General features: G+C 42.3%; 1 protein-coding gene across 1 annotated transcript in view; it reads right to left on the reverse strand.

Moving 5' to 3' along the window:
• Positions 1–26,277, reverse strand: part of SH3BP5 (SH3 domain binding protein 5) — a 66,242-nt gene that overhangs the window by 33,322 nt on the left and 6,643 nt on the right. The window contains exon 3 of the mRNA XM_073333291.1: positions 13,032–13,160. Within this exon, the coding sequence (XP_073189392.1) occupies positions 13,032–13,160 (129 nt within the window). The remainder of the gene's footprint in view (positions 1–13,031; positions 13,161–26,277) is intronic.

Below are 26,277 nucleotides of genomic sequence, written 5' to 3' on the forward strand. Positions count from 1 at the left end.
AGAATTTCTCCTCCTTGGCCCATTTTATTCACCAAGGACCTGAACCTGTGCACACTTACACATATTGTAACTGTAAGGGGACTCATTCAAGTAACTTGTGTGCATAAGTGCTTGCAGGACTAGAACCTAATATAGCAACAGGCAAGGGTTCCATTACGGTCAATGCAGAGCAGTTATTTTAAAATGCTTTTAAAGCAGCTTCCAGTAAGGAGGATGCAAGTTTGGGTATCAGTGAGGAAAAATCAATCTGCAAATTCAGATGCTGCAGAGAACTTAATGTGTGTATTAAAATTAAGAAAAAGTACAAAGGTACAGGGTAGTCAACCTGTACACTGCGTAGGTCCTTATAGCACTATCTGCCAAACAGTCATTTTACTTTGGACCTTACAGTGTATCCCAAGTACAGCAGAACCTCAGAGTTATGAACACCAGAGCTACGAACTGACCAGTCAACCACTCTCCTCATTTGGAACCAGAAGTACATAATTAGGCAGCAGTAGAGACAAAAGAAACCAAATAGAGCACATTACTGTGTTAAATGTACACTACTAAAAAAAAATATAAAGGGAAAGCAAAATTTTTCTTCTGCATAGTAAAGTTTCAGAGCTATACTAAGTCAATGTTCAACTGTAAACTTTTGAAAGAACAACCATAACGTTTTGTTCAGAGTTACGAGCATTTCAGAGTTATGAACAACCTCCATTCCCAAGGTGTTTATAACTCTGAGGTTCCACTGTAAATGGCATACACAATTCCTTTTTATAAAAATCCCTTGACTGAAACAAAGAGAATGTAACTATTTATTTAAGTAAGGAACTGGGAAACCACATGTCATAGCCCAAGGTCACTGCTCTAGGCTATTTGGTTTATTAACGTGAAACCCATGTATTTCAGGCCTGCTAATCTTTAAACAAGTGTTTAAAATTTGTCTTGCTACTAGCCAGTACTTGCTTACTACTCAAAAATAATTAACTGACTCCCAGCTAGATTTCTGAGAGAGAAATAGGAAGTTTCATATACTTCCATTTAGGCTATCTCCTCTTACGTAAGTAATTACTCATTTGGTTAAGATACTAAGTACAAGAAAGAACATTAGGTACTCTGTTATATCATCACCAGAGTTGCCATATTTAATTATTTGCAACATGGGGCAAGATCACTCCCAAACTGTTTTTGAACTATTTTTAGCACTATCCAAGGCTTTTAGCCCTTGTGCACACTCATTGACCAGTGAAAGCCGTCATTACATCTTCACCATGGTGAGCCCTTCTTAATTATTACTGGGGTGGGTTTACCTATTTGACAGCCAATGAGTCCTGAGCAAACTAGCGCTCTTTCTAGCTACCAGAATTATTGACTGAATATAGCAGCCAATCAATGTCTGTTATTTTGGACCTGGTTTCCCCACTCTTGACTTTACTGTAAATCAATATAAGAAGTGTTCGATTTTACTAGATAGTCATTCTCCAGTCTAAAGACGGTTTCCACATGGATGTGTTGTCATACTTCACACTGAAGTCAAATGTTAATGTTACTTTTCTACAGCCTCCTTCACACACTCAAACATTCCAGAGAGCACAAGAAACAACTAAAAGGAAAAGAAAGGATTATATAGTCCCAGTCATCATAGTTTCCAACCATCTAAATATGGGCCTAAGCACAACTCCAGATCTACAGAATCTTTTGGGTTATCGAATTTGCTGGGAAGCCGTGGAGAAACCTTTGCACAGCAAGAAAGGAAAGTTGCATCTGATGAGTATGCCAAGACATCCTTAACCCCGGGAAAATTAAACAATAGAAATAATAGTTAATTTGAGAGAAGGGGAGATATTTATTTTACCCTCTGTTGAAAGGATCCATGGTCTACTGAGCAGAGGGGATCTGAAGATACTGAACCGCTACCTAGAAATTTGAGAGTCTCCAGAAAGATGTGACTCTTCAAACTTGTCGTCTCTGCCACAGGGCTCTAAGATAGGCTCGAATGGAAGAAAAGTGAAACTGTCCAGGGAACTATGGGGATTATGGAATACCTGGAGGGCAAGATCAATACCTTTATAGAGGAAAGGGCTGCAAAGAGGAATCCACTTGAGTGTTTCGGGAGAGCCACAGAATGTGGGAGAACTGGGCCCAATTTCATCCCCTAAATTCAATGCTTAGCAGAAAAATAAAATCAAGAAATGAATGGGTTAATGCTTTAAAAAGGACACTGTTCCCTAGATTTCAAAGACCTACACAGGATTTAGCCACACCATTTTCATGAGTCTCATTCACCTCTTTGAAAAAAACAATGTGTGCTTAAAAAGAATAAAATTAGTTTTAAAAAAACCTCTCTCTCCTCAATTATCCTCTCCCCCTCAAAAATAAAAACAAAAAAAACAAAAACAAGGAGTCAGATTAGAGGGACTGGGATGAGTCATCTCAAACGTAGAACGACCCAGCTCCACACACACGCAAATCAATCGCTTATAAAATTCAAAGCCTGTCCCCTAATGGCAGATTTACGAGAATCTCTACTGAGCTACATAAAAGTCTACAATTATTCTCTGCATTACTGTCAGAACATCCAATTTCTCTACTGTTTCTATCAAGAGCTTGAAACATCTCAGTATCTTTGAAGCTGACATAAGGAGCTATTACACTGCACAGAGGTTAAACTTGACATTTCAAAGACAGGTTTAAGGACTTTTTTAAAAAGTCATTTCAGTCCAACCGTAAGACGTCCAACATCTTGGGCACAAACTATTTCCTCCCTGCACCATAAATAATGGAAATGCCTGTGGAATACAATGACCAGGTGTCCCTACTTTGTTATCGGACTCCTGCTTTTGATTAAATACCTTGTTTTTTTCCTTCTTCTGGAGGCTGAATTGTTACAGCTCATCACCTAGCCCAAATCTGAAGCTACATTTCCAGAAATAACAAGGCTCACACATTAACCCAGTGTGGCATCTAATTCAGCCTACCGCCTCTGCTCACATCACGTATGCAGTTGCTTTCCTGCATTCAAGAGATACGATCTTCCATGGCCTCTTAAAGAAAAAAAATTTTAATCTGGACAAAAACTGAGTATTTAAAGAATTCAGTCAAGTTACAGAGGAGACCTGCATCAATCATATGGCACTGCAATACGACTGACAAGAAGGGGCCTCTATAAACTGGAGGCCCCTTCTCCTATGACAGCATCTATGCACAGACATCACTGGAAGCTCTCTAATTTCAGATGTTCCCATGAAGGCTTTAAGTTCTCCAGTCCTACTCTGGTGGGTGATAAGCCATCAAGCCTATTCCCCTCCATCATGCTCTTAGCCATTCAAAAGCTATTAGAGATTGCTTGATAAAACTGAGGCTTCATTCTCCCCACTCCATTGTCTAGTAAATTATGCTCTTTGTGATGCATTTGAATAAGGCATATATGGAGACCCCAGAAAACGCATCACACATCCAGTCCTCGCTTGTTAGAGAGATTGTCCCAGGTTGCAAGTCAGACTGCAGTTACTCCCCTTATTTAGCACGTCTATGGCATCAAAGGCTGCCATGCTGTACTCACTAATACTGTACAAACAGCCTTCTTGTGCAGCCAGCACCATCTGTTAGTGGTGTATTTCAGCATGGCCAAAAATAAAATATAGAAACTACCCATCCCTCCCTCCCTCCGAAAGATGGGTTTATAATAACTTGGCCAGTTGTATAAGTAATCCTTGTTGTCAAGAAGAGAGCTAGAATGCCAGGATGAAATATGGAGTTCTTCATCTAGATTATAAGACCCTGCACAACAAAATCTCTATGGCAAATACTGTAAGTCTAAAGTTATATTTTGCAATTGGTTGTAAAGTTCACAGGAGCCTGCCTACATGTTTCTTTGCATCTGACAGCAGCCTTCCCTACTGAAGTCCTAAAAACAGATGCTGCAAGATTTAAGCGGACTGCCATTGTACATTTCTCTTTATAATTACTTGAAATAATAAGTGTTCAGCGAACCAGGCTGCACACTATAATCACATCTTATTTAATCATCAAAGCAGCAGCAGGTTCTCAGAGGGTTGACATTAAGGATCTGTAAACACTTCCCTACCAGAGATACTAGCATAAGCAAAAAGAAAATGTATGAAACATGAAGACTTTGGGTTTCCAGTCTCAACTACAATGGGCTGTTGAGGACATGTGCTCAGTCCTTGGAAAGCCTCACACCAACCAACAGTGACCCAATCCTTTGGTTGGGTAAGGAGCAGCAAGGGTGTGCTCTGAAGGCAAAGCTCAGCCAATTCTACTCCACTACAAAGAAGGTGGTTGGTACTTACAGACCATAAAAGATGCTTAAGGGGGCCAAAAGTGGTCAGGAATACAAGCAGACCTGCCAGTAGTAAAGAGCCTGGATAGCAGCAGTTGCGAGAAGCTTACGTAAGGATGGATTTTAAATTGTTTGCAGCAACAAATCAAAAAAAAAAAAAAAAAAAAAAGAAGCAGCAGCTGCGATTGACTACCCCCCTATATTCCACCCTACACGCTATTGTAGTGATCCTTGTACAAAATATGCCTTGTGAGGCATCATTTGAAAACTAAAAACTGACTGGTCAATAATATGGTGAAATGTATGGACACAATGCATATTAAGAGTTATGAACATAAACTGAAATTATGACTGAAGTGTTCTTACCAGACAAGTCTGGGGAGGAGGGCACACCTGTTTCTCAAAGACAAAAGACAACCTGATGCCTCTAGTGAGGTGTCAAAGGTGGTTGGCCATCACCAGTCGAGCAGCCATTCTTTGTTAAAATGCTAATTGATCTGCAAACATCAACATGGAGCCTCTTTCACCGTGAGTCTCCATGCCTCCATCCTCTCAGTGGGAAGGAATTTTATCTAAGGGTAACTAACCCACCCTCAGGTGACTGGACTATAAAAGTGAGGGGCAAAGACACCCCCAGAAACTTTTTTTCTTTCTCTCCCTAGCTCTCTCTCACTCTCTTTTACTTAAGATGACAAAGGAACCAGCCCTTTGAACACCGATCCTGACTGGAGAATTTGGTCAGCCATGTTGCTGGGAACCTAGGGTAAGATTTCAACCTTGAACCAAGTCTAGTTTGTTACGTTTTAGTTACTAGAAAGTGTTTTTATTTCTCTTGTAACCATTTCTGACTAGAATACCTTGTACCTGTACTCATTTAAAACCTCTCTCTTTGTAGTTAAATTAGCTTGTTTTATTCTTTAATCAAAACTAATCCTGTATTGTGTCTAAAGTGAACTGTTGGGTAACTCCAATAAAAACAGCAAACTGTTGGATACTAACCCCCTTAACAGTGGCAATGGACCTTTAAATTCCAAACTGTCCAGGAGAGGGCTGGGCAGCACAGAACACATGTTTGGGGGGAAAATCCAGGCCTGGGAGCATGTGGGGGGTCACCCTGCTGTGAGTGTGGCTGCTATGCAGCTGACAGGCTGCTGGAGCCAGAGTTGCTGGACCAGGACTGGAGCAATACACAGACACTCAGAGTGTGACCTGCATGCTGTCTGGTTGTTTGTGAGAGGCCCAGGCTGGGAGTAACATCAGCTAGGCATTGTGAGACACCCAAGATTGCAGACAGGTGGTGACACAGCCTGTCACTGGTCTGGACTGCAACCCAGAGTGTCACAGCAGCCCAGAACACTCTTTACCTAATCAAAACTTAAGCAAAGACGAGATAGGGAGGGAGGGAAGAAGTACGGACAGGTCTTCCACAGTCCTGCCAGTGACATTTATCTTCTTTCCCATGATGTTATGGCAAGTTACCTTCCTTGAAATAGTGGTTCTTTTATTTCTGCAGCTAAACTACTCAAATATCCAAATCTCAACCCTTCCTGATCCACCAAACGTATAGGGCACAAACTAGCCTCTGCCACCTCTTTCTATCCTGGGCCACTCTTTGCATGGCCTCTATGTTAAGAATAAATAAAACCCACACTCGCTTGTCAGAGCAGCCTCCTACTCACTATTAACAGCCTAATGGGAAGAGGAATATATTCAGGATCTTTAATTCACCAATCTGATCTCCAGTGGTGACTTTTCAAGTCTCACTGGGAAGCATCCATTGTCTTCCCGCTGGTTTAGAACAGGTTGTCCAAAACACCCAGTATTCCTCTACTCAGCCAGCTGACAAACCCAATGAATAAATGTTAAATCAAGGCCTAAAGAAAAATAAAGTCAGTCACCCAAAGCCTAATTGTCTGACCAAATAAAGTCTCCATGACCTCCCTTTTCCCTGGTCACACATATATCTGTGCCCTGAGGCAGCAGCAAAACAGAACGTTATCCAGGAATGATCAGATCAAAGACTGTGACGTGTCTTGCCTGATGTACTTGAAAGCAGGATGGGAACTATCACACAAACTTGACTGGTTCCTGTGTTCAGAGTACACTATATAGTGATTTACTGATGTTGATCTGATAGCTCTATGGCAGCACAAAAGGCACTCCATCAAATTTAGTGTGTGGCAAAAGATTTCCTTTCCCTAACCCAGAAGGCATCCTGCTTTGGAAATAAACGCTGCTTCTCTAGTTACTCTATTCCTTAGCGGAAAAGCAAGGAGTGACTTCCCTCCCTAAATAGTGCTATCATGTCAAACTCCCCTTCTTGCCATAATTCATCCTGGGCTTTGAGCTGAATTGGTGCCTGGTCACACAGCCAGAGTACACACCGCACTGAGTCTCACAAACATGAAGGAAGACAAATCTGTGCTGAAGGTTCCTTCACGGTCGTGCCAAGGGAACTCCGTGTTTCACAGGAAGACTGACGTCACCCTGCCCTTGATTCCCCATGGGGGTGGCAGGAGGTGAGCATCAAGATTTAATGACGTGCTTCATAATGAACATGAAGTAGTCAAGAGAGAAAAACATTGCCCTTCAGAGCAGGTCCACAGGGAATAAAATACGGGGAGGGTGTGGGAGAGAAAGAGCTGAAATAAAGGCCCAATTTAAGAATCAGTCACAACCCACACTAACTCCAGAAACCTTGACGCTATACGTAGATCCAGCTAAGCAGTTCTCCGTGCACTCTTCACATGGATTTCCCCTCACTAGCAACTCCCTTAGGTTGCCAGACTCCCCTTCATTCCCAGATAGGACAGATAGGCTTGGAAGTAGGCTATGAGGTAAGCCTCCTTTTCCTTCAGAGCTGTTTCAGCCACCACTTTCTGGGATGGTTCTGTTCTGCCTCAAGAATTGCTCCAATTGCCCTTCACAGCTGCCAAGTGTGGTGGGGTTCTTTTAACCTGACCCTAAGTCCCATTTCTCTCTCCCTCTCAATATGGGCTCCCAGGTTACAGGAAGCCAGCATTTTAGAAAGGACTCTCCACTTTGCAGGACCTCTTTAAAAAGGAACATATACTACTATTACCCCTGTCACAATGCACTTCTGAGATCCACTTTAGATCTAAGCCACTTCTTAGCCAAGTGGCTCCTCTGCACAGGTGATGAGGAAATAGCTTTTCAAACCATTATGCCTGCCTTCCTATAGCAGTCGTCTACAGCAGACTTAAGCTATTTATTTCCACTTCTTAGCAGGAAAGTCTGTAGCATTCAATACAGGTCTGCAAGAGCAGCTCCCACTCTACAGTCTCCCTTCAAGTGTTCGCTCCTATATGAAACCCTTATTACAGCCACACTATAGACCAGGCGACCCAGTACACAGGTTGTGGATTGTTCTCATAGCTTGCCAAAAAACAAAAAAGGTCACAGAGTCACTTTCACTGAACAGAACGTTTACAAAGAATATCCAAGGAAGTGCTCTCAAGCTCTTCACAATCACTTCACAAGCGTTAGGCTTTAGTCATCCTCGTTAGAGGAGGTGCTGTTAATTCTGTTCCAGTGTTAGTTCTCACAGGCCTTGTCATACTATTTGCACCCATTTTATTTATGGGCTAAATAGTTGTGAATATAAGCAGAACTGCAGTTTGCTAGCAGCAATATTGCATCTAAGATGAATGCAGTTATCTCCCATTTAAGAAGTTACAGTAATTATCCAAACACACTATATCTTACAATGATACTGCTGCATCATAGGTTTTGGCTGTAGAAAGCTGTGGGTCATTTTTTTTTTAATTGAAAGGATTTGCAAAAATTCAAGACATTTAAAGATTCACTGTATCCAATTTCCTTCTTTTGCAGATGCTAAATGGTTAAACACACACTCTTTCAACCAGAAGAGGTCAGTTAGTTTGTCTACTGCACCTGTGCCAGTAGTTTTGCATTTCACTAACTCCATGGCAGGCTGCCAAATACAAATACAAGCTTGTCACAGTTTTGCTGACATGTAATTTTTGCTTCTCAAATTCCTCTCCCTCCACCTTTAACCAAGAAAAGTTTGCTAGTCAATATGAATGGCCCATAGCTCTTTGCCTTCTAAACAGACAAAAGCAACAAGATTTTTACATTCCAAATACGGTTGCATTTTGTGGTGAAGTGATCCCTGTATATATGGTTTCTAATGCACATAGGGTCTAGTTTGCAACGAAGAGATGTTACATAAGAACATAAGCCAAAAATATTACAAGAGAATTGGTTGTAGAGCCGGGCCAGGGAACAAGTGCAAGACCTAAGAGGAAACAAACATGCATTCCTTTCAATGAATCTTTCTCCCAACATTTCTGAAACGTACCGTAGTGAGAGAGATACATAGATATGACTTGGCACACGTCTTTCACCTCTTTTTGCCAGCAACAAGTTTTCTGATGGTCCTCTGTGGAAGCTGCGCAGAGAACAAACTGCAACTTGGCACAAAGAATAATGCTTCTCCAGACCAAGCTCAATGCTAGAGCTGCACAGCGTTCATCTCTTCCCCCACCCTGAATCTGAAGAGTCAGGGAATGAGGAGGTATCAAGAGTACTGTACTGTAGCTCCCATTACCATCAGGGGTGACATCACCAGGGGTTATAGTCTCTATTATTCTGGTTAGTTTCACTAAGTCAGCTTGCTTTTTTTTAACATTTTTTTCCAGTCAGAAGTGGAGCGGCCCATTATTGCCTTCTTGAGTCACTGGTTCCTAGCTTGGCAATCAGTGAGGATCTCATGAAGAAGAATTCTTTACTCTTCTATAGCATCTTCCAGCCAAGGGCATCAAAGCACTTCTACATACATTAATAAATTAAGCTTTAGCAACCCACTGAAGCTGGGATCACCATTTTAATATGCTCAAGGCCACATAACAGTTGGAAATCAAACCTCTCTCTGATTCACAGCCTGTGCTTCACAGTGATTCACGCTTGCTTTTGCACAGCTTGTTGTTCCCCAGTGACTGACAGCAACATCTATGGTGGCAACACACCATTCCCAAATTCCCAGCCAGCTGATGAATCAAGACTCGCAGAAAATCCTCGTACAGTGGACTACTCTGGGCCCAATCTTGAGAGGTGCTAAGCAGCTTCAACTCTTCCTAAACTCTCTACAGCATCAGGCCCTGTCCCAGTGATTTCACCATTAATGTATTCTTGTGATTTCCTCTCCTCCGTTCCATTTGCAATTAGAAGCAGTCTCATTCTCAGACCAATTATCTATGGCAGCAGGCTAGGAACAACAGATTTCACACAAACAAGAAGCACTCGTAGGAAAAAAAAAGTGTGATGAGTTGCAAGGACAATGCTGACTTGCTAGCCCATGATGTAGCTAAATCATCTAATCTCGGTGCTCCTGGTTAAGGCAGGGCAAATGCTGGGCTGCTATTTTAGCCAACCTCTCATCTGAAGCCAGAAGAAAAGTGCTAAACCCTTTTATATGCTCAGCTTCCCAGGCAGTACATCTTCCTCCCCAAAGACACCTCACTAAGATATACTGTAGTAGTAGCCTGTAGGACAATATACAAAATAGCAAATCATCCCTGCCACAGACCTTCAAATTCCCCCCAAGGTTTTCAGGTCCTCAGTTTGCAGGATCACTTTGGCCCCATCACGAATTTAACGTTAATGCTTGGGTGTCAATAATCTGTGTCCCAGTTCCACGCAATGGATTGGAAGTGCAGAAAACCCAACTCCTAGCCCCAAGTGATCATCATTACACTGTACTAGTGCTTTGTCTCAGACAGCCAAAGCTGACTTTCTCCTGAAATATACCAGACAGACAAAACATTACAGGATTCTTACTTAGGAGATTCATTAGTCTTCAGTTCTTGACATTTTCCTGTCAGTGCAGAATTGCACAAGATGGGGTAGGGACAGGAGGTCTCAGGGTTCTCAGGCTGCCGTGAGGAACAGTAAATTCATCCTTAATTGGAAGCCTGATTTCATTTGTGTTTTTATGCTTCATGTCAGAACCCTTGACTTACTCCATTGTGATTGGCTTCGCCTTAAGGCACTACCAATGTTTTCACAGGAGAATCATGTCAGTGCACTACCGAAGCCAACCATCTCATCATGACTCAACACAGCTTGCGTCAGACAACTCAGATGAGGGGGTGGCAATCATGTAGCATTCCGAATCCAAATTACTTGGGACAATTGGGCATTTCAGCCAATCGGAATGTCAACAGAAAGTCAGATCTTTGTTCCCAGAAGACACGAATTTATAGATCCGATTTTTACTTGCCTTCAAGAATTAAAAAACCACTTCCCTCTCTCCACGCCCACTCTGAAGAGGGAGCAAGTATTTTCAACTTAACTATTTCAGCTGTGGACAGCCTTGTGCTCAAGTTGGGAGGGAACTATATGATTCTATGGTGTTTGGATGAATGAAGATAATTCATATGTTATATAGTTATTAAGGTATAAAGGTAATTAGACAAGTAAGGGGGAGGTGCTCTGGAAAGGAATCGTTTTGCTACTTTAGTTCTCATCACTCCTCTACCCTCTGGGAATCAAAGTTTAAAAAGATTCCTGGATGACTGAAATGGATCAATATCCCGGTGCGAAGGAAATCACCCAATGTTTCATGATATCTTCCCCCAGTCTGAATCATTTTCCCTATAGCCTTTTTTAAAATTATATTTTGTTACACAAACTTAATAAAATTCAGATCATAAACTGCCTGGGGCAGGGAATGATTTCTGATAACATGCTTTGTAATCTTATGGCTCTCTCTGTTTTATTACATTTCTTGAACAGTATTCCCCTGGACCCTAAAGCTGTTAGGTTACAAAACCTTAGCATGCAAATAATCATAAGTTTTTTTGTTGGGAAGCAGGCTATAAATAGCTAGAAGATAAGCCTCCAAAAAGGAGACCATATCAAAGAATCTAAATAACATAGAACAGTATTAGTCTGAGTGAGCAGGCAAGTCTGAAGAGGATAGCATTTTACTTAAGCCTAACAGAATGAACTGAATAAATATGGTAATCTCTACTGATGAATCTGTCATTACTGGAGTATTAATATTGCAAGCCTATAAAAAATTTTCAGTGTTATCCACATTTTTTTAAATGCAATGGTTCCATGTGTGTTTTGGAAATAAGATCTTTAACAGAGCGCAAACCTCTCCTTTCATAAGATGCTCTAGCTAGCATAACTAAAGGGCTTTTATAGACAGCGAATAGGTAGAGCAGTGTTTCCTAAATGGTGGGTCTCAATCCACCACAGGTTGCAGGAAGGTTCTAGATGAGTCACCATTTCCAGGGCTGGATCAACACATCACCTGGTGTAAGTAACATATACTCCTGGCCTGGTGCAGACAGGAGGCCAGGGTGGGGCAGGGGGAGTGGTTTGGAGGGCGAGAATGTCTTACACTCACCCTGTCCTGTGGGATGGGGCCCAGCTCCCCACTCCAGACACCGCAACCTGGCACATGGGATCGCAATGCCTAGAACTGGCAGCCAGGCCAGCCCTACAGGACAGATGCAGCCGCCACAGGGTGAATTCACTCTCCAAACCCCTGCACCACCATCATGCCTCCCCTCTGCATTGGGCCAGGATTAGGATTGCAGTGCTGGGGCAGAGAGTGCATGTATATAATGACAGATCACAAAAAGAGACAAAATCCAGGGCGTGGGTCGCCTTAGTAAAAAGTTTGGGAACCAATGACGTAGAGATAAAAAGTCATTTGCAGGGACTCAGCAGTAGCTGCCAAGTTCCAGTCACAGTGGACATTTTTGTAATCTGGTGCCTGAAGTTACGTACCTAACAAAGTGGTCCAATTTTCAGTAGTACAAAGCACCCACATCTATCATCGACTTCTAAGGGAGTAACTTACAAAGTCTTAAGTCCCTTGGTTTTACGCAGTCATTTTTGGAGAACTATAAAAACATGCTTGATATAAAAATATATGTATTGCACAAATATTGCACATGCATTTCCTATCTTCAGAAAAAATCACCTCTGTGCTTCCAGGAGCTCTCACTCCCTTTACAGCCAGCAGCTCCAGCCACCCTGCTCCGCAGTCCAACTCAGCCCACTCACCTGCCCCAGGCAACTGGGCTTTTCCAATCAGTTAACAGATTCAGGTGCCTAACTTTGAACACCCAAGTTTGGATGACTGGATGACAGCTGTCACACAAGTGCCATAATTCATGTCAGACAGGAGAGTTCAGACATCCCTGAATATTCACCCATTTCAGAGTAATATTGTGTGTTTATACTTACCAGGGAAAATCAGAGCAGAATTCTCTTGGTTGTGGGAGAGGAGGAGTGGGGTTGAACAAATTCCAATACCCTTCAATTTTAGTACTTAGCATTAAGCTTTGAGAGAGAGAATCAAGAGACAGAAATTCAAGCTCTATAACTGGTTTTAGAGCAATTATAACTGCTGAGAGGAAGAAAGGTGAGTAAGTCTTTTACTGTCTGAAAGGCCACCATTAGTTCTATTCTCTAGCACAAGCCTTTTACTATTGATAGCGTATGCCTATGTGGTTGTTTTCGGTCTAGAGTGCATACACAGTTATTATGGGGGGTGAGAACAGATTTCACCATCAATTCATATGGCAAGCATGCAACCCCAGACATCTATCAAAGCATCAGCCAAATGCCTACACTTAGGGTGCTATTAATAGTACCATGTGATGCATCCAGTGTGTACTTTCCAGTGTGTGTCTTACCATGATCCAATTACCAGCATAAACTTAAAAGAGAGAGTTCTCACCTGTCTGGCTACCCTCCGGGCCTCCCAGTAAGGTTTAGAGTCTTCCACAGCTTTTCCAATCTTCTTTACTAGTTCATCTAGTTTCACTGTAGCTTCCACCAGCACAGAGCGGAATTTTTGGCGTGCATCCTACAAGAGGGGAAGAAAAGACAGAAGAAAAATTAGAGCGTTTGTATAATTTTATTTTTCTTGGTCTGTTGTTCCTAGCGTGGAGATGTTGATTAGGAGTCAAAGAACAGCCAAAAACATTAGGATAGTGGTTGTCATTAGTATTAAGCTAGAACTGTTCTGTCATAAGAATATCCAGTACCCAAGAATGCTCCTAAAAGCTAATATTTCCATTCTGGATGTGAGAACATATCTTCAGAAAGTAGCATATATAAAAACGTCAGGACAGCATAAGCCAGAAAGGATTTCTTAATAGGCCAGTGGTTGAGAAATGTCAAGGAGGGGAGAGGAAGAGCAGCAGTGCACCAAGCTCAGAGGGAGGTAAAGGACAAAGATACACCTGGCCTGTTGTGTGATTTTCTAATACGATGATACTCAGACTGAGGCTCGCGAGCAGCAAGTGTCTCTTTAATGCGTCTCCTGAGGCTCTCTGCAGCACAAGATATTAAAATACTGAGTGATTTAATTATTAACCAATCAGGATGCTTTTACTATGTTATTAACCAATTGTAGTTGCTAAAATAATAATATTCGGTCGGTCATTTTGCTATGAGAATAATTATGTATACACATAAGTAAGTAAGTAAATGAAACGAAGTCACACTACTGTGGCTCTTTTGGGTAATGATGATCGCTAATTTGGCTCCTGAACCACTGAGGTCTGAGGATCACTGTTCTAATACTAGAGAGCAATTCACATTACTGCACTAGATCAGAGAGATTTGGATTTTTCCTTTTGAAGTGTCCTCTGGAAAGAATACAGACATCTCTTGGAAATAATTATGATAACTTAGACAGCTACATGTTTACTAAGGAATTTAAAGAGACTGTCAAAGCAGTTTTCAGAATTCTGGTCCCTTCTTTGAGCATCTCTGCTCTGTAAGTTGGAACTGGGTCACAGTGGGTTCTGCCATCTCATGGCCCAATCCCAGGTTGTGCTGAGATCTCTCAACTGTCATTAACTGCAGCAGAAACTGAAGGCCCTTCATGGTATTTCACAGCAGGGGCACCATTTTACAATGGAAACTAGGATTCCAAGGACCTGCTTTCTCCAGGAGAGAGCACCAGAAACATTTAAAGAGCCTATATGCTAATTTTCAGACAGAAAAAAGTTGATTTAAAACACACCCTCCTGGAAACATCTCTGTAGAGTTTTCAGTTCAGTTTTCTGTCATGAAAGCCAACCTTTTCAGTTCTATTGCATCAGTTAGCGAAGATGGTTGCTTCCTATTTGACGGTTATTCTTTTATATTTAAGAAAGCCAGAACTTCTCCTGTCATTTCCAAACTGATTTAGCCCTCTTTATAATTAGATAAGTGGAACAGAAGAATGATTCTAATGACCTCTTATTTTTTTTATTTTTTAAACGGAATGGATCCGATTCTGATTTCAGCATCCAGCATAACTCTGAGTTATTCCAGAGTGACAGATGTAACTGAGATTGGAATCTGGCTCTATATTTAAAGGGACCAAGAGAAAGGACCATGTGAGCTCATGACAAACCTTGCAATTCTAATTAGAAAGAAGGATTTAGGCACACTGCTGGAGTGACATTTTGATTAACTGAGAGCAGCTGGCTTGGAGCTCTGTCTAATTCAGATCCTGTTTCCTTTTTTTCTAAGATTTCTAGAATACAAAGTTATATATTCATTGCCAAGATTTTTAAAAAAAAAAAAAAAAGATAGCAGGCTAACACTTGACATTTAGAGAGGCAGAAGGGAAAGATTCAAAACAAACTATTAAAATGCATCTTTAGTACACCCAATTATGGTTGATTTTCAGTGTTATCTAAAATCCTAACAGGATCAATAGCATAATTTTTTGTCCCCATGTTAATAGTTTTGGCATCTTAAAGTATTCTGATCTACTTTAAAATAATATTTATATGACTCATGTGGCAGCAGCCAATGTTAATTTAGTATTTTAACAGTTCCATTCTATTTTATAACTCTGATCTAGCTTAAGTCTCTTTTCTAGGGGAAAAGTGTTAGTATCAAACTGCATCATGAGATAATGGTCAGACAATATGTGTATGAAATAAGCAAGCTTCTGAATCAGAAGAGTTAAACAAATTACAGCATTTCTAATTAGACTAATGGATTTTATATGGTTCACTACTCAAAATGTGAGCTTCACAAATGGGGGAAATTAAACTGCTTTAGCAGATATGATGAATTCATTGCACAAAAATTACTCTTAAATAGCAAAGCATATTTAGAGGGGGTGGGGGGAGAGAATGTTCTTGCCCTGCTGGGAAACCTACCATTAAAAACTCATTTCTAAGTGACAGTTAGCTGGGTTTATTTTCACTTTCCCCAGATTTTCAGATGGGGGCGGGGAAAGCTGTGTGTTAAAATGTGAGAAGTCCTTAAAGCATGTGAAGAGAACCTCACAGCATCTAGTTCAAACAGCCTCATTCTTAGGTCCATAAAAAACACTCTTGGAAGGAAGAAAACTGTCAACAGCAACTTCTTATAATGACTAATTTGTGCATTGAGACCTTCCCCAGTTTTATTCATGTTCTAATTATATGTACTCTCATCCCTTAGAGAAGGGAATGTGACTATCGCCACATAGAATAAAAAACAGCATGGAACTGTCAAACCAAGAGCAAATCTGGTGAGAAGCCACAGATCTGTAACCAACGAAGCACCTCCTAATTACTGTGCTGTAACAAGAGCATCTCTAATTGGCACCTTAGGCATAGATCTTGCAAACACTTAAACACATGCTTAGCTTAACCCCTGTGAATAGTCCCATTCAAGTCAATAGGTAAAATACACACATGATCACGTATTCTGAGGATTGGGGTCTTGTTTTAAAAAGAAAAGGAGTACTTGTGGCACCTTAGAGACTAACCAATTTATTTGAGCATAAGCATTCGTGAGCTACAGCTCACTTCATCGGATGCATCGGTGGGATAACTCACATGACTGGAGTACTGTCATGGATGGTTATAAACTGTTCAGGAAGGACAGGCAGGGCAGAAAAGGTGGGGGAGTAGCACTGTATGTAAGGGAGCAGTATGACTGCTCAGAGCTCCGGTACGAAACTGCAGAAAAACCTGAGTGTCTCTGGATTAAGTTTAGAAGTGTGTGCAACAAGAGTGATGTAGTGGTGGGAGTCTGCTATAGACCACCGGACCAGGGGGATGAGGTAGATGAGGCTTTCTTCCGGCAGCTCACGGAAGCTACTAGATCGCATGCCCTGATTCTCATGGGTGACTTTAATTTTCCTGATATCTGCTGGGAGAGCAATACAGCGGTGCATAGACAATCCAGGAAGTTTTTGGAAAGCGTAGGGGACAATTTCCTGGCGCAAGTGCTAGAGGAGCCAACTAGGGGGGGGGCGCTTTTCTTGACCTGCTGCTCACAAACCGGGTAGAATTAGTCGGGGAAGCAAAAGTGGATGGGAATCTGGGAGGCAGTGACCATGAGTTGGTTGAGTTCAGGATCCTGACGCAGGGAAGAAAGGTAAGCAGCAGGATACGGACCCTGGACTTCAGGAAAGCAGACTTCGACTCCCTCAGGGAACGGATGGCCAGGATCCCCTGGGGGACTAACTTGAAGGGGAAAGGAGTCCAGGAGAACTGGCTGTATTTCAAGGAATCCCTGTTGAGGTTACAGGGACAAACCATCCCAATGAGTCGAAAGAATAGTAAATATGGCAGGCGACCAGCTTGGCTTAATGGTGAAATCCTAGCGGATCTTAAACATAAAAAAGAAGCTTACAAGAAGTGGAAGGTTGGACATATGACCAGGGAAGAGTATAAAAATATTGCTCGGGCATGTAGGAATGTTATCAGGAGGGCCAAATCGCACCTGGAGCTGCAGCTAGCCAGAGATGTCAAGAGTAACAAGAAGGGTTTCTTCAGGTATGTTGGCAACAAGAAGAAAGCCAAGGAATGTGTGGGCCCCTTACTGAATGAGGGAGGCAACCTAGTGACAGAGGATGTGGAAAAAGTTAATGTACTCAATGCTTTTTTTGCCTCTGTTTTCACTAACAAGGTCAGCTCCCAGACTGCTGCGCTGGGCATCACAAAATGGGGAAGAGATGGCCAGCCCTCTGTGGAGATAGAGGTGGTTAGGGACTATTTAGAAAAGCTGGACGTGCACAAGTCCATGGGGCCGGACGAGTTGCATCCGAGAGTGCTGAAGGAATTGGCGGCTGTGATTGCAGAGCCATTGGCCATTATCTTTGAAAACTCGTGGCGAACCGGGGAAGTCCCGGATGACTGGAAAAAGGCTAATGTAGTGCCAATCTTTAAAAAAGGGAAGGAGGATCCTGGGAACTACAGGCCAGTCAGCCTCACCTCAGTCCCTGGAAAAATCATGGAGCAGGTCCTCAAAGAATCAATCCTGAAGCACTTGCATGAGAGGAAAGCGATCAGGAACAGCCAGCATGGATTCACCAAGGGAAGGTCATGCCTGACTAATCTAATCGCCTTTTATGATGAGATTACTGGTTCTGTGGATGAAGGGAAAGCAGTGGATGTATTGTTTCTTGACTTTAGCAAAGCTTTTGACACCGTCTCCCACAGTATTCTTGTCAGCAAGTTAAGGAAGTATGGGCTGGATGAATGCACTACAAGGTGGGTAGAAAGCTGGCTAGATTGTCGGGCTCAACGGGTAGTGATCAATGGCTCCATATCTAGTTGGCAGCCGGTATCAAGTGGAGTACCCCAAGGGTCGGTCCTGGGGCCAGTTTTGTTCAATATCTTCATAAATGATCTGGAGGATGGTGTGGATTGCACTCTCAGCAAATTTGCGGATGATACTAAACTGGGAGGAGTGGTAGATACGCTGGAGGGGAGGGATAGGATACAGAAGGACCTAGACAAATTGGAGGATTGGGCCAAAAGAAATCTGATGAGGTTCAATAAGGATAAGTGCAGGGTCCTGCACTTAGGACGGAAGAACCCAATGCACAGCTACAGACTAGGGACCGAATGGCTAGGCAGCAGTTCTGCGGAAAAGGACCTAGGGGTGACAGTGGACGAGAAGCTGGATATGAGTCAGCAGTGTGCCCTTGTTGCCAAGAAGGCCAATGGCATTTTGGGATGTATAAGTAGGGGCATAGCAAGCAGATCGAGGGACGTGATCGTTCCCCTCTATTCGACATTGGTGAGGCCTCATCTGGAGTACTGTGTCCAGTTTTGGGCCCCACACTTCAAGAAGGATGTGGATAAATTGGAGAGAGTCCAGCGAAGGGCAACAAAAATGATTAGGGGACTGGAACACATGAGTTATGAGGAGAGGCTGAGGGAGCTGGGATTGTTTAGCCTGCAGAAGAGAAGAATGAGGGGGGGATTTGATAGCTGCTTTCAACTACCTGAAAGGGGGTTCCAAAGAAGATGGCTCTAGACTGTTCTCAGTGGTAGCAGATGACAGAACGAGGAGTAATGGTCTCAAGTTGCAGTGGGGGAGGTTTAGATTGGATATTAGGAAAAACTTTTTCACTAAGAGGGTGGTGAAACACTGGAATGCGTTACCTAGGGAGGTGGTAGAATCTCCTTCCTTAGAGGTTTTTAAGGTCGGGCTTGACAAAGCCCTGGCTGGGATGATTTAACTGGGAATTGGTCCTGCTTTGAGCAGGGGGTTGGACTAGATGACCTTCTGGGGTCCCTTCCAACCCTGATATTCTATGATTCTATGATTCTAAGTGAGCTGTAGCCCACGAAAGCTTATGCTCAAATAAATTGGTTAGTCTCTAAGGTGCCACAAGTCACTCCTTTTCTTTTTGCGAATACAGACTAACACGGCTGTTACTCTGAAACTTGTTTTACAAAGACACTCACAATGAGGACCCCAAATGAAATTTTGATCAAAAAGAGAAAGTTGGTGGTATCTATGTCAAGTGATAATGGTTTTTAAACCCCATGGTTTATCAGACAGCCCATTTTAACCAGAATATGTCCTCAAGTTTCTGTTAATCAGAAACAGAAGATCCTAATTCTGCATGTTCAACTTTCTTCTGAATGATAAAAATAATCAGCAGACTCATCTTTTAAGTGCCTTGATCATTAGCAAAGGTTTCTAATCATTTCTCAAGCTGGGCATTTTGTGTTAGATCACACCACAATGGTGGTGGCTGCAAAACCCAAAGCACCAGTAGCTCCCAAAGAGGTTACCACCCCTCCATTTCATTCCCACACTCTACTTTCACTTTTCATTAGCTCTGTCAACACGAGAGGCACTTCCATGTTAAATGTTTCAGCTAAGCAACTGTAGCACTGTTTGTTGTAGCACTGTTTGTCCTGGCAGTTCAGTGCGTCCACACTAGCCAGACAGTTAACCTAAACTGATTCCACTCCCCCAACAGCTGCTGTATCACCTGCCCAAAGTTCCAGGCTCAGCTCCCCAGAGCAGGGACATACAATGACAGCACAGGCTCCACTCCCTTCTGTCAGAACTGCCTGTGAAGGGCATAGAGCAGTACCATCCAACTGTGCTGACGGACCAATTGAACTAGTGCAGCTGCAACAGCTGCACTTCCCACTGACACCAGCTCTGCCACAGTTTGAATTGAGCTGGAGTGGGCAGAAGCACTGACCAGGCTTGCTCAGAAGTGCTGTGACACTTGGAGTGTTTGCTCAACATCTGGAGAACTTATGTGAACGGATGGGCATTCCAAGCACTCCGCTCCATTGCGCAGTAAAGATGATCCAGCACTTGAGGCATTAGCCTGGGACCTGAGACACCCAGGCTCAAGTCTCTGCTCTGCCACAGACTTCCCATGTGCCCGTGGGGAAATCACTTACTTCCTCTCTGCCTTAGTTCCCTCTCTTTCCAGTGGGGATCATAGCACTCCCCCCCTACCCCCGCAGGTGTTGTGAGGATAAATGAAGTAAAGATTCTGAGGTGCTCAGTTACTATGGTCAAGGGGGCCATATAAATACCTGAGATAGATATACCAGACAGGCCTATCACATGCACTGGGAGGACTCTTCTTCATCTGCACCTCCAAATTATCTATTGCCTTGCTCTCCATGACCAGCTGCCATCACTGTCCTGTAGGTGTACACGTTTTGCATTTACCTTGTTTAACCGCAAGATACCTCTTCTGCTTCTATCTAATGCCCTAGCCTATGTTTGCTGGGGAAAGGAAGTGAAAAACCTGTAATGCTTCAGCATGGGGCACATGGCAAAGCAGTCACAGGAGCTGTGAGTGCTGCAAGGCTGCTCAGACCAAAACCACAGAGATTAAGTTCTTTCTCCCCATCTATATTCGGTCTTTCAGTTCCTTGTAAAAATAATTAAAATATTTCAGCAACTTGAAATCTGATCAGCTAAAAGTAGTATTCAAAGTAGTTTTTCTGTCGTTTCAGGTACTATCCCCGCTCATGAGTCACCCTGACAATTTTTTGTGGTTTTACAACTATATGTTTTTCCCCTCTCCTATTGGTATGCTAAGCCCGGCACATAAAATAGGGCTTACTACACAGAATGTAGAACAGTAAAGCTAACTGTACAGAGTTTGCTCAAATGCCAAAGTAAACAAGCCGAGCAAAGCAGACTTTTTCCTCCAGTCTCTTTTGGCAAGAGAGTCTGCCAAATGTTATCCTACTATCCTTCAACGTTCCTCGTAAGGACAGCAGGATAACAATATTTCAGATAAGAGTGTGATTTTTAAGTAACTGTGTAACATTTCATTCTCTTTCTCCTTTTTTCAATTGAGACTGTAAGAAGTTTTTCCTGAAATTTCAACAGAAATCAAGGCGTCTTGCTTCTGTATGCATTATGGGTGGAAAGAGGAGAAGGAAAGGGTCAAAACCTAGCTCTTCATACTTGGAGCACTTAATAGCTAGAATTACAGCAGTGGTTCATCATCTAGATAGTTGCCTAGTTTTATAATAGGTGACATAAAAAGCACTAGTAAAGTCAGTATAAACTAAAATTTCATTCAGATAATTACTTGTTCAATACTGCTCTATATACTATACACTGAAATGTAAGTACAATATTTATATTCCAATTGATTTATTTTATAATTATATGGTGAACATGAGAAAGTAACAGGTTTCAGAGTGATAGACGTGTTAGTCTGTATCAGCAAAAACAACGAGGAGTCCTTGTGGCACCTTAGGAATATAAATATTGTCTCTAAGGTGCCACAAGGACTCCTCATTGTTTTTGATGAAAAAGTAAGCTATGCTTCAGTAACAGTGTGCTGACACTTTTGTATTTTTAGGTCTGATTTTGTAAGCAAATAGTTTTTAAGTGAGGTGAAACTTGGGGGTACTCAAGACAAATCTAACTCCTAAAAGCCAGGTACAGTAATCTGGAAAGGTTGAGAGCCACTGCATTACAGGACACGTGGAACTAAAACTGGCAAGTGCCGCACCAATACGGATCAAATGAGGACAACTGGAGTTTACTTTTCAACACAAAGGGAATATTTACTGTCCTAGCAGTTCCCCACTAAGAATTCCTTAGCTCCCTCCCCTCTACCCCTTGCCCAATAGAGAGATTCTAGAAGTGTAGCTTTGGGGAGCATGCCAGTCTTCTACCCAACACATGCTGCTGTTGGAATAGCCCTTTTTGAAAAGCAGACTGTTCCAATAACTGTTTCTTTTGATCAGTGTTCTGCTATTGAACTACAATGGGTGAATGGATGGGTCACTATAAAAAGTAATTTTCCCTCGCCGATACTCACACCTTCTTGTCAACTGTTGGAAATGAGCGACGTCCACCTTGATTGCATTGGCCTTGTCAGCACTACAAAAGTACTTTTCCCTCTCTTGATATTCACCCCTTCTTGTCAACGGTTAAGAATAGGCCACTTCCACCTTAATTGAATTGGCCTCATTAGCACTGACCGCCAACTTGGTAAGGCAACTCCATCTTTTCATGTGCTGTAATATTTATACTGCTTACTGTATTTTTCACTCCATGTATCTGATGAAGTGGGTTTTAGCCCACGAAAGCTTATGCCCAAATACATTTGTTAGTCTCTAAGGTGCCACAAGGACTCCTTGTTGTTTTTGAACTACAATAGAGGACCATATCTGACAAAAAAAATGTTCATACAGAAGGCTCCCCACTTGATCCCTCCCCAAAATAAAATACTATTTTGCACTTACGTAGCAGCTGTTAAGAGGATCAAATATGCTTTTGTTCCTTTCTGATGCAAATGCCAACAAGCGAGGTTTGGAGTTAGATTCCGGAAGACAGACAAACTTCGGTTCCTGCCCTTCAGGCAGAGTGTATTTTTAAATGCTGTGTTTAAAAGCAGTTTAAAATTCAAAGCTCTGTGGAATGCAATTTGCTACAGCTTTGCAGTTGAGGGAGAGGAAGGGGCTCAGCTCACTCACTCATTGCTCAGAGTTTCATCTGGACTTCAAATGCTGAGGCTACAATATCCTCTTCACAACTCCTGCAGAAACTAGTATCCTCTTGACAACCCATTATCCAGTAGGAAGGAATTTGTTACACGGCTGTAAAGTAACCCTAACCCTGAACATATCTTGCAGTCAGTAAGTTTCCAAGGGCCAGGGGAAATATTCATTCTGTTTTCCCATGCTACAGATATCTAATGCTGCTATGATATTTAAGATTATCCCTTCAAGGTTAGGGACATACAAATATCTACCTAACTTATGCCCACAAATTCCAGGTGTACCCAATTTGCATGCCCACCTGGTATCTGCACATCTGCATTAGACGCACAAACATTTGTGCATTCCTAACACTGAAAATCTGGCCTTTGAAAACTCAGAACATCAAATTGTTTATCAAGGTCCTCGCTGTCTGGTTTGTATTCATAGGTATTTAGGTCAGAAGGGACCATTATGGTCATCTAGTCTGACCTCCTGCACAATGCAGGCCACAGAATTTCACCCACCACTCCTGTGAAAAACCTCTCACCTATGACTGAGCTATTGAAGTTCTCAAATTGTGGTTTGAAGACTTCAAGGAGCAGAGAATCCTCCAGCAAGTGACACGTGCCCCATGCTACAGAGAAAGGCGAAAAACCTCCAGGGCCTCTTCCAATCTGCCCTGGAGAAAAATTCCTTCCCCACCCCAAATATGGCGATCAGCTAAACCCTGAGCATATAGGCAAGATTCACCAGCCAGATACCACAGAAAATTCTTTCCTGGGTAACTCAGATCCCACCCCATCTAATATCCCATCACAGGCCATTGGGCCTATTTACCATGAATATTTAATCACCAAAACCATGTTATCCCATCATAGGTATTAATATGCCTAGTAAGGAAACTGTGTGTCTAAATAAATAAATAATTACCAGAATCTTTTTTCTGAGGGGGTCTGTATTGTTACAGACATACTTGCTGACAGATATTTTGAAATAAATTACCAAAATAATTGTAATTGGCATGATTATATTATGTTATTTTGACAAATAAAATATACAGAATTTTCAAATATTGTGTGCAGAATTTTGAGGCGCAGAATTTATTTTACTAGATCATGTGGAGAGAATACAACTGCCAGCCTTTCAAAAGAAAAACAATCAACCCTTAATACTTAATTTTTTTAAATGAGATGAAGATGTCACCTGACTCACCCAGTGATCTATTCCTTTGCCAGCTAGGAAATAGGGATTTGGGGCATCCCGTGTAGCCTCCAGCCCCACAAAGTGTTGCAGGCAGGTCCACTGCCAAGCTGAAGTTTAGTTTTATAAAAAAGGAGAAATTGGGTGGTCTTTCTAAGCACTCTTTTTTTATTAACTCTCCACGCCAGCAGCCCACTTCTGCTTCAGCGGGGGTGGGTCAGGCTGAAAAACCATCTGGCTCTCTTGGGCAGTGGTTCTTTCCAGAAGGGGTAGTCAGAAAGAAATCACTCTTTACTTGTGCAGTCAGAAATGGAAGGCAAAGAGAAGTCCACGTGCAGATGGACTTTAGCGTTTCCACTGCTAACAAATGGAATATCAGAAAGAGCTTGAGGGGGCTGAAGTTAGAAGGTGCACGCACACCCCTCCCCATTTCCATCTACTCCATATTTTTGAACAGGTGAACTTTTCACAAATTCTATTCTGCAGCTATCTCACCACACCTCATGCTCACCAAAGAGCTAGCAAACAGAGGATACAAGTCACAGACACTGCGCTCTCAACTGGGCCATTTTCTAGGTTCTTGTGAAAATGCTGCATATAAGCACTGACAAAAATGATACTGTCTCAGAAGATATGAGCTCTTACAGCAGGCACATACATGCTCTGCACATTAATCAAACCAGCCACAGCTGATAAGCAATTTTTCTAAAATTTGGAGGGGGTGCAGTGATCCTAGCCTAAAATCTTGTACAGCCAGTTCCCACCTGAAGAATCGAAACCCTTACCCCAAAAACAAGTTGACAAATGAGGAGAAAAAGAATTTTATAATAAAATTGCTGACAAAAGATTTTTCCTCCAAGGCACAGAGTTTAGCGCATTAGCCTTTCATCTTTGCCGAGGAGTTCAAATGCACAAGTGAAAAGCAATTTTGATGATGTGCATCCTAGCTCTCTAACTGTGACCAGCACAAAGGCAACCTACAATTCAGGGTGATTGGCAGTCTCTCTAGAGAAGCCCAGGACTAAGCAAGGGGTCTTGCAGGCCAGGAAGGATTAGAGGACATTGGCAATCTTGGGTAGAAGAGCCTGCACAGTGCCTGCTTGTAGTGTGCATGGCTGAATGCAGCACTATTAATCCCACATTTTCATGAAGCATTAATCCCCTACACAGAATTTAAGAGAAGCTGGCAAGGCTTTAGCTACCGCAGTGCAGGAGATCATGCTACAAACGCAAGACACAATTCAGATTGTTGGGATCCGGTGGTGGTTTGTTGTATTTAGGTCACGGTGCTGGTGCAGTGCCGCCTGTGGGTCAGCTGCGTCTTTCACATCGGCATCGTACTTTTCAGAGTTTATCAAGGGCATCCTTTTACGTAGTGAATGTGTTCCACACTATGGAATACACGCATTCATTAAAATAGTTTATGATTCTGATTTTGGGGACAGGAGGACACCGCGTTTCTAAGACCCAGGAAGAAAGCCGCCAAAGTAATAAAGCGGTGCTCTAACTTGTCTTTGTCTGATTTATATTCCTATCAACACTTTCAGATATTTACAGCAGGCTCCCCTGCCTCTTCACGGAGGTTTCAAATATTAACAAGAATATTAGAGAAGCCAAGTGTTAAATCGCTTTCAGGATCCCCATAATCCTATGCTATATCAGTAACATTCAGCATTCAACTGTGTGAGAGCAGAGGTATAGATTTTAAAACAAGCCTAATCACAGATTCATTAATAGGCGGTACATTAATTAATCCAGCATGTAACTATCAGCAGCCTGGTGCCCTTTATAAGACTAAAAAAAAAAAATCCTGAATGCACTTTATCAGGAGCCATGATCAGGTCAAGGTATTTCCCCAGGGTTTAAATGGGGGTGGTTCAGAGGGCAAATGGTATACTTATTCACCATCTCACAGAACTGATAAAGCCACTGAAAATGACTTCACAGCATTTACACCCACACCCTTCTAAATTCTATCCCTTGCTTGCTTTGTTTGTTATGTAATTACTTTATTGGATAAGAACCGGAAGTAGGGCTCAGCTGCTAAAATAATAGACAGGCTGTTCCTCTTACTGGCTCTCTGGAAGGAACAGCACTGTCTCCACATCAAGCAGCTGAGTACTTGTGGGTCCAGCCCTTCCATCAACATTGTTTCTCAGCACCTTACAAACATCAGCGAGTTTACCCCCAGAACACTCCTGTGAGGTAGAGAAGTATTATTGCCATTTTACAGATAAGGACCAGAGGCACAAAGATTAATGCCTGATTTTAAGAGGTAGTCAGCATCCGTAACCTCCTTTACAGTCCATGAGAACTGGATGTGTTCGCTACACTTGGAGGGAGAGGGAGATAATCAGGGCTTAACTTATTTGCTCAAGGTCACACAGAAAGCCTGTGGCAGAACCAGTTATAGAACCCAGAATTCATAAGATCCCAACCACTGACTCACCCACAAAGCCATCCTTCCTGCACATCAATAGCGAATCAAGCCACACAACACATACCACCACATTTTTCTGTAGGCCTTTAAAAAAGGCATGTTCTAGCAAATTGCTTTTC

This window comes from Lepidochelys kempii, chromosome 2 (genome assembly GCF_965140265.1).
Source record: "Lepidochelys kempii isolate rLepKem1 chromosome 2, rLepKem1.hap2, whole genome shotgun sequence".
Taxonomy (NCBI): domain Eukaryota; kingdom Metazoa; phylum Chordata; order Testudines; family Cheloniidae; genus Lepidochelys; species Lepidochelys kempii.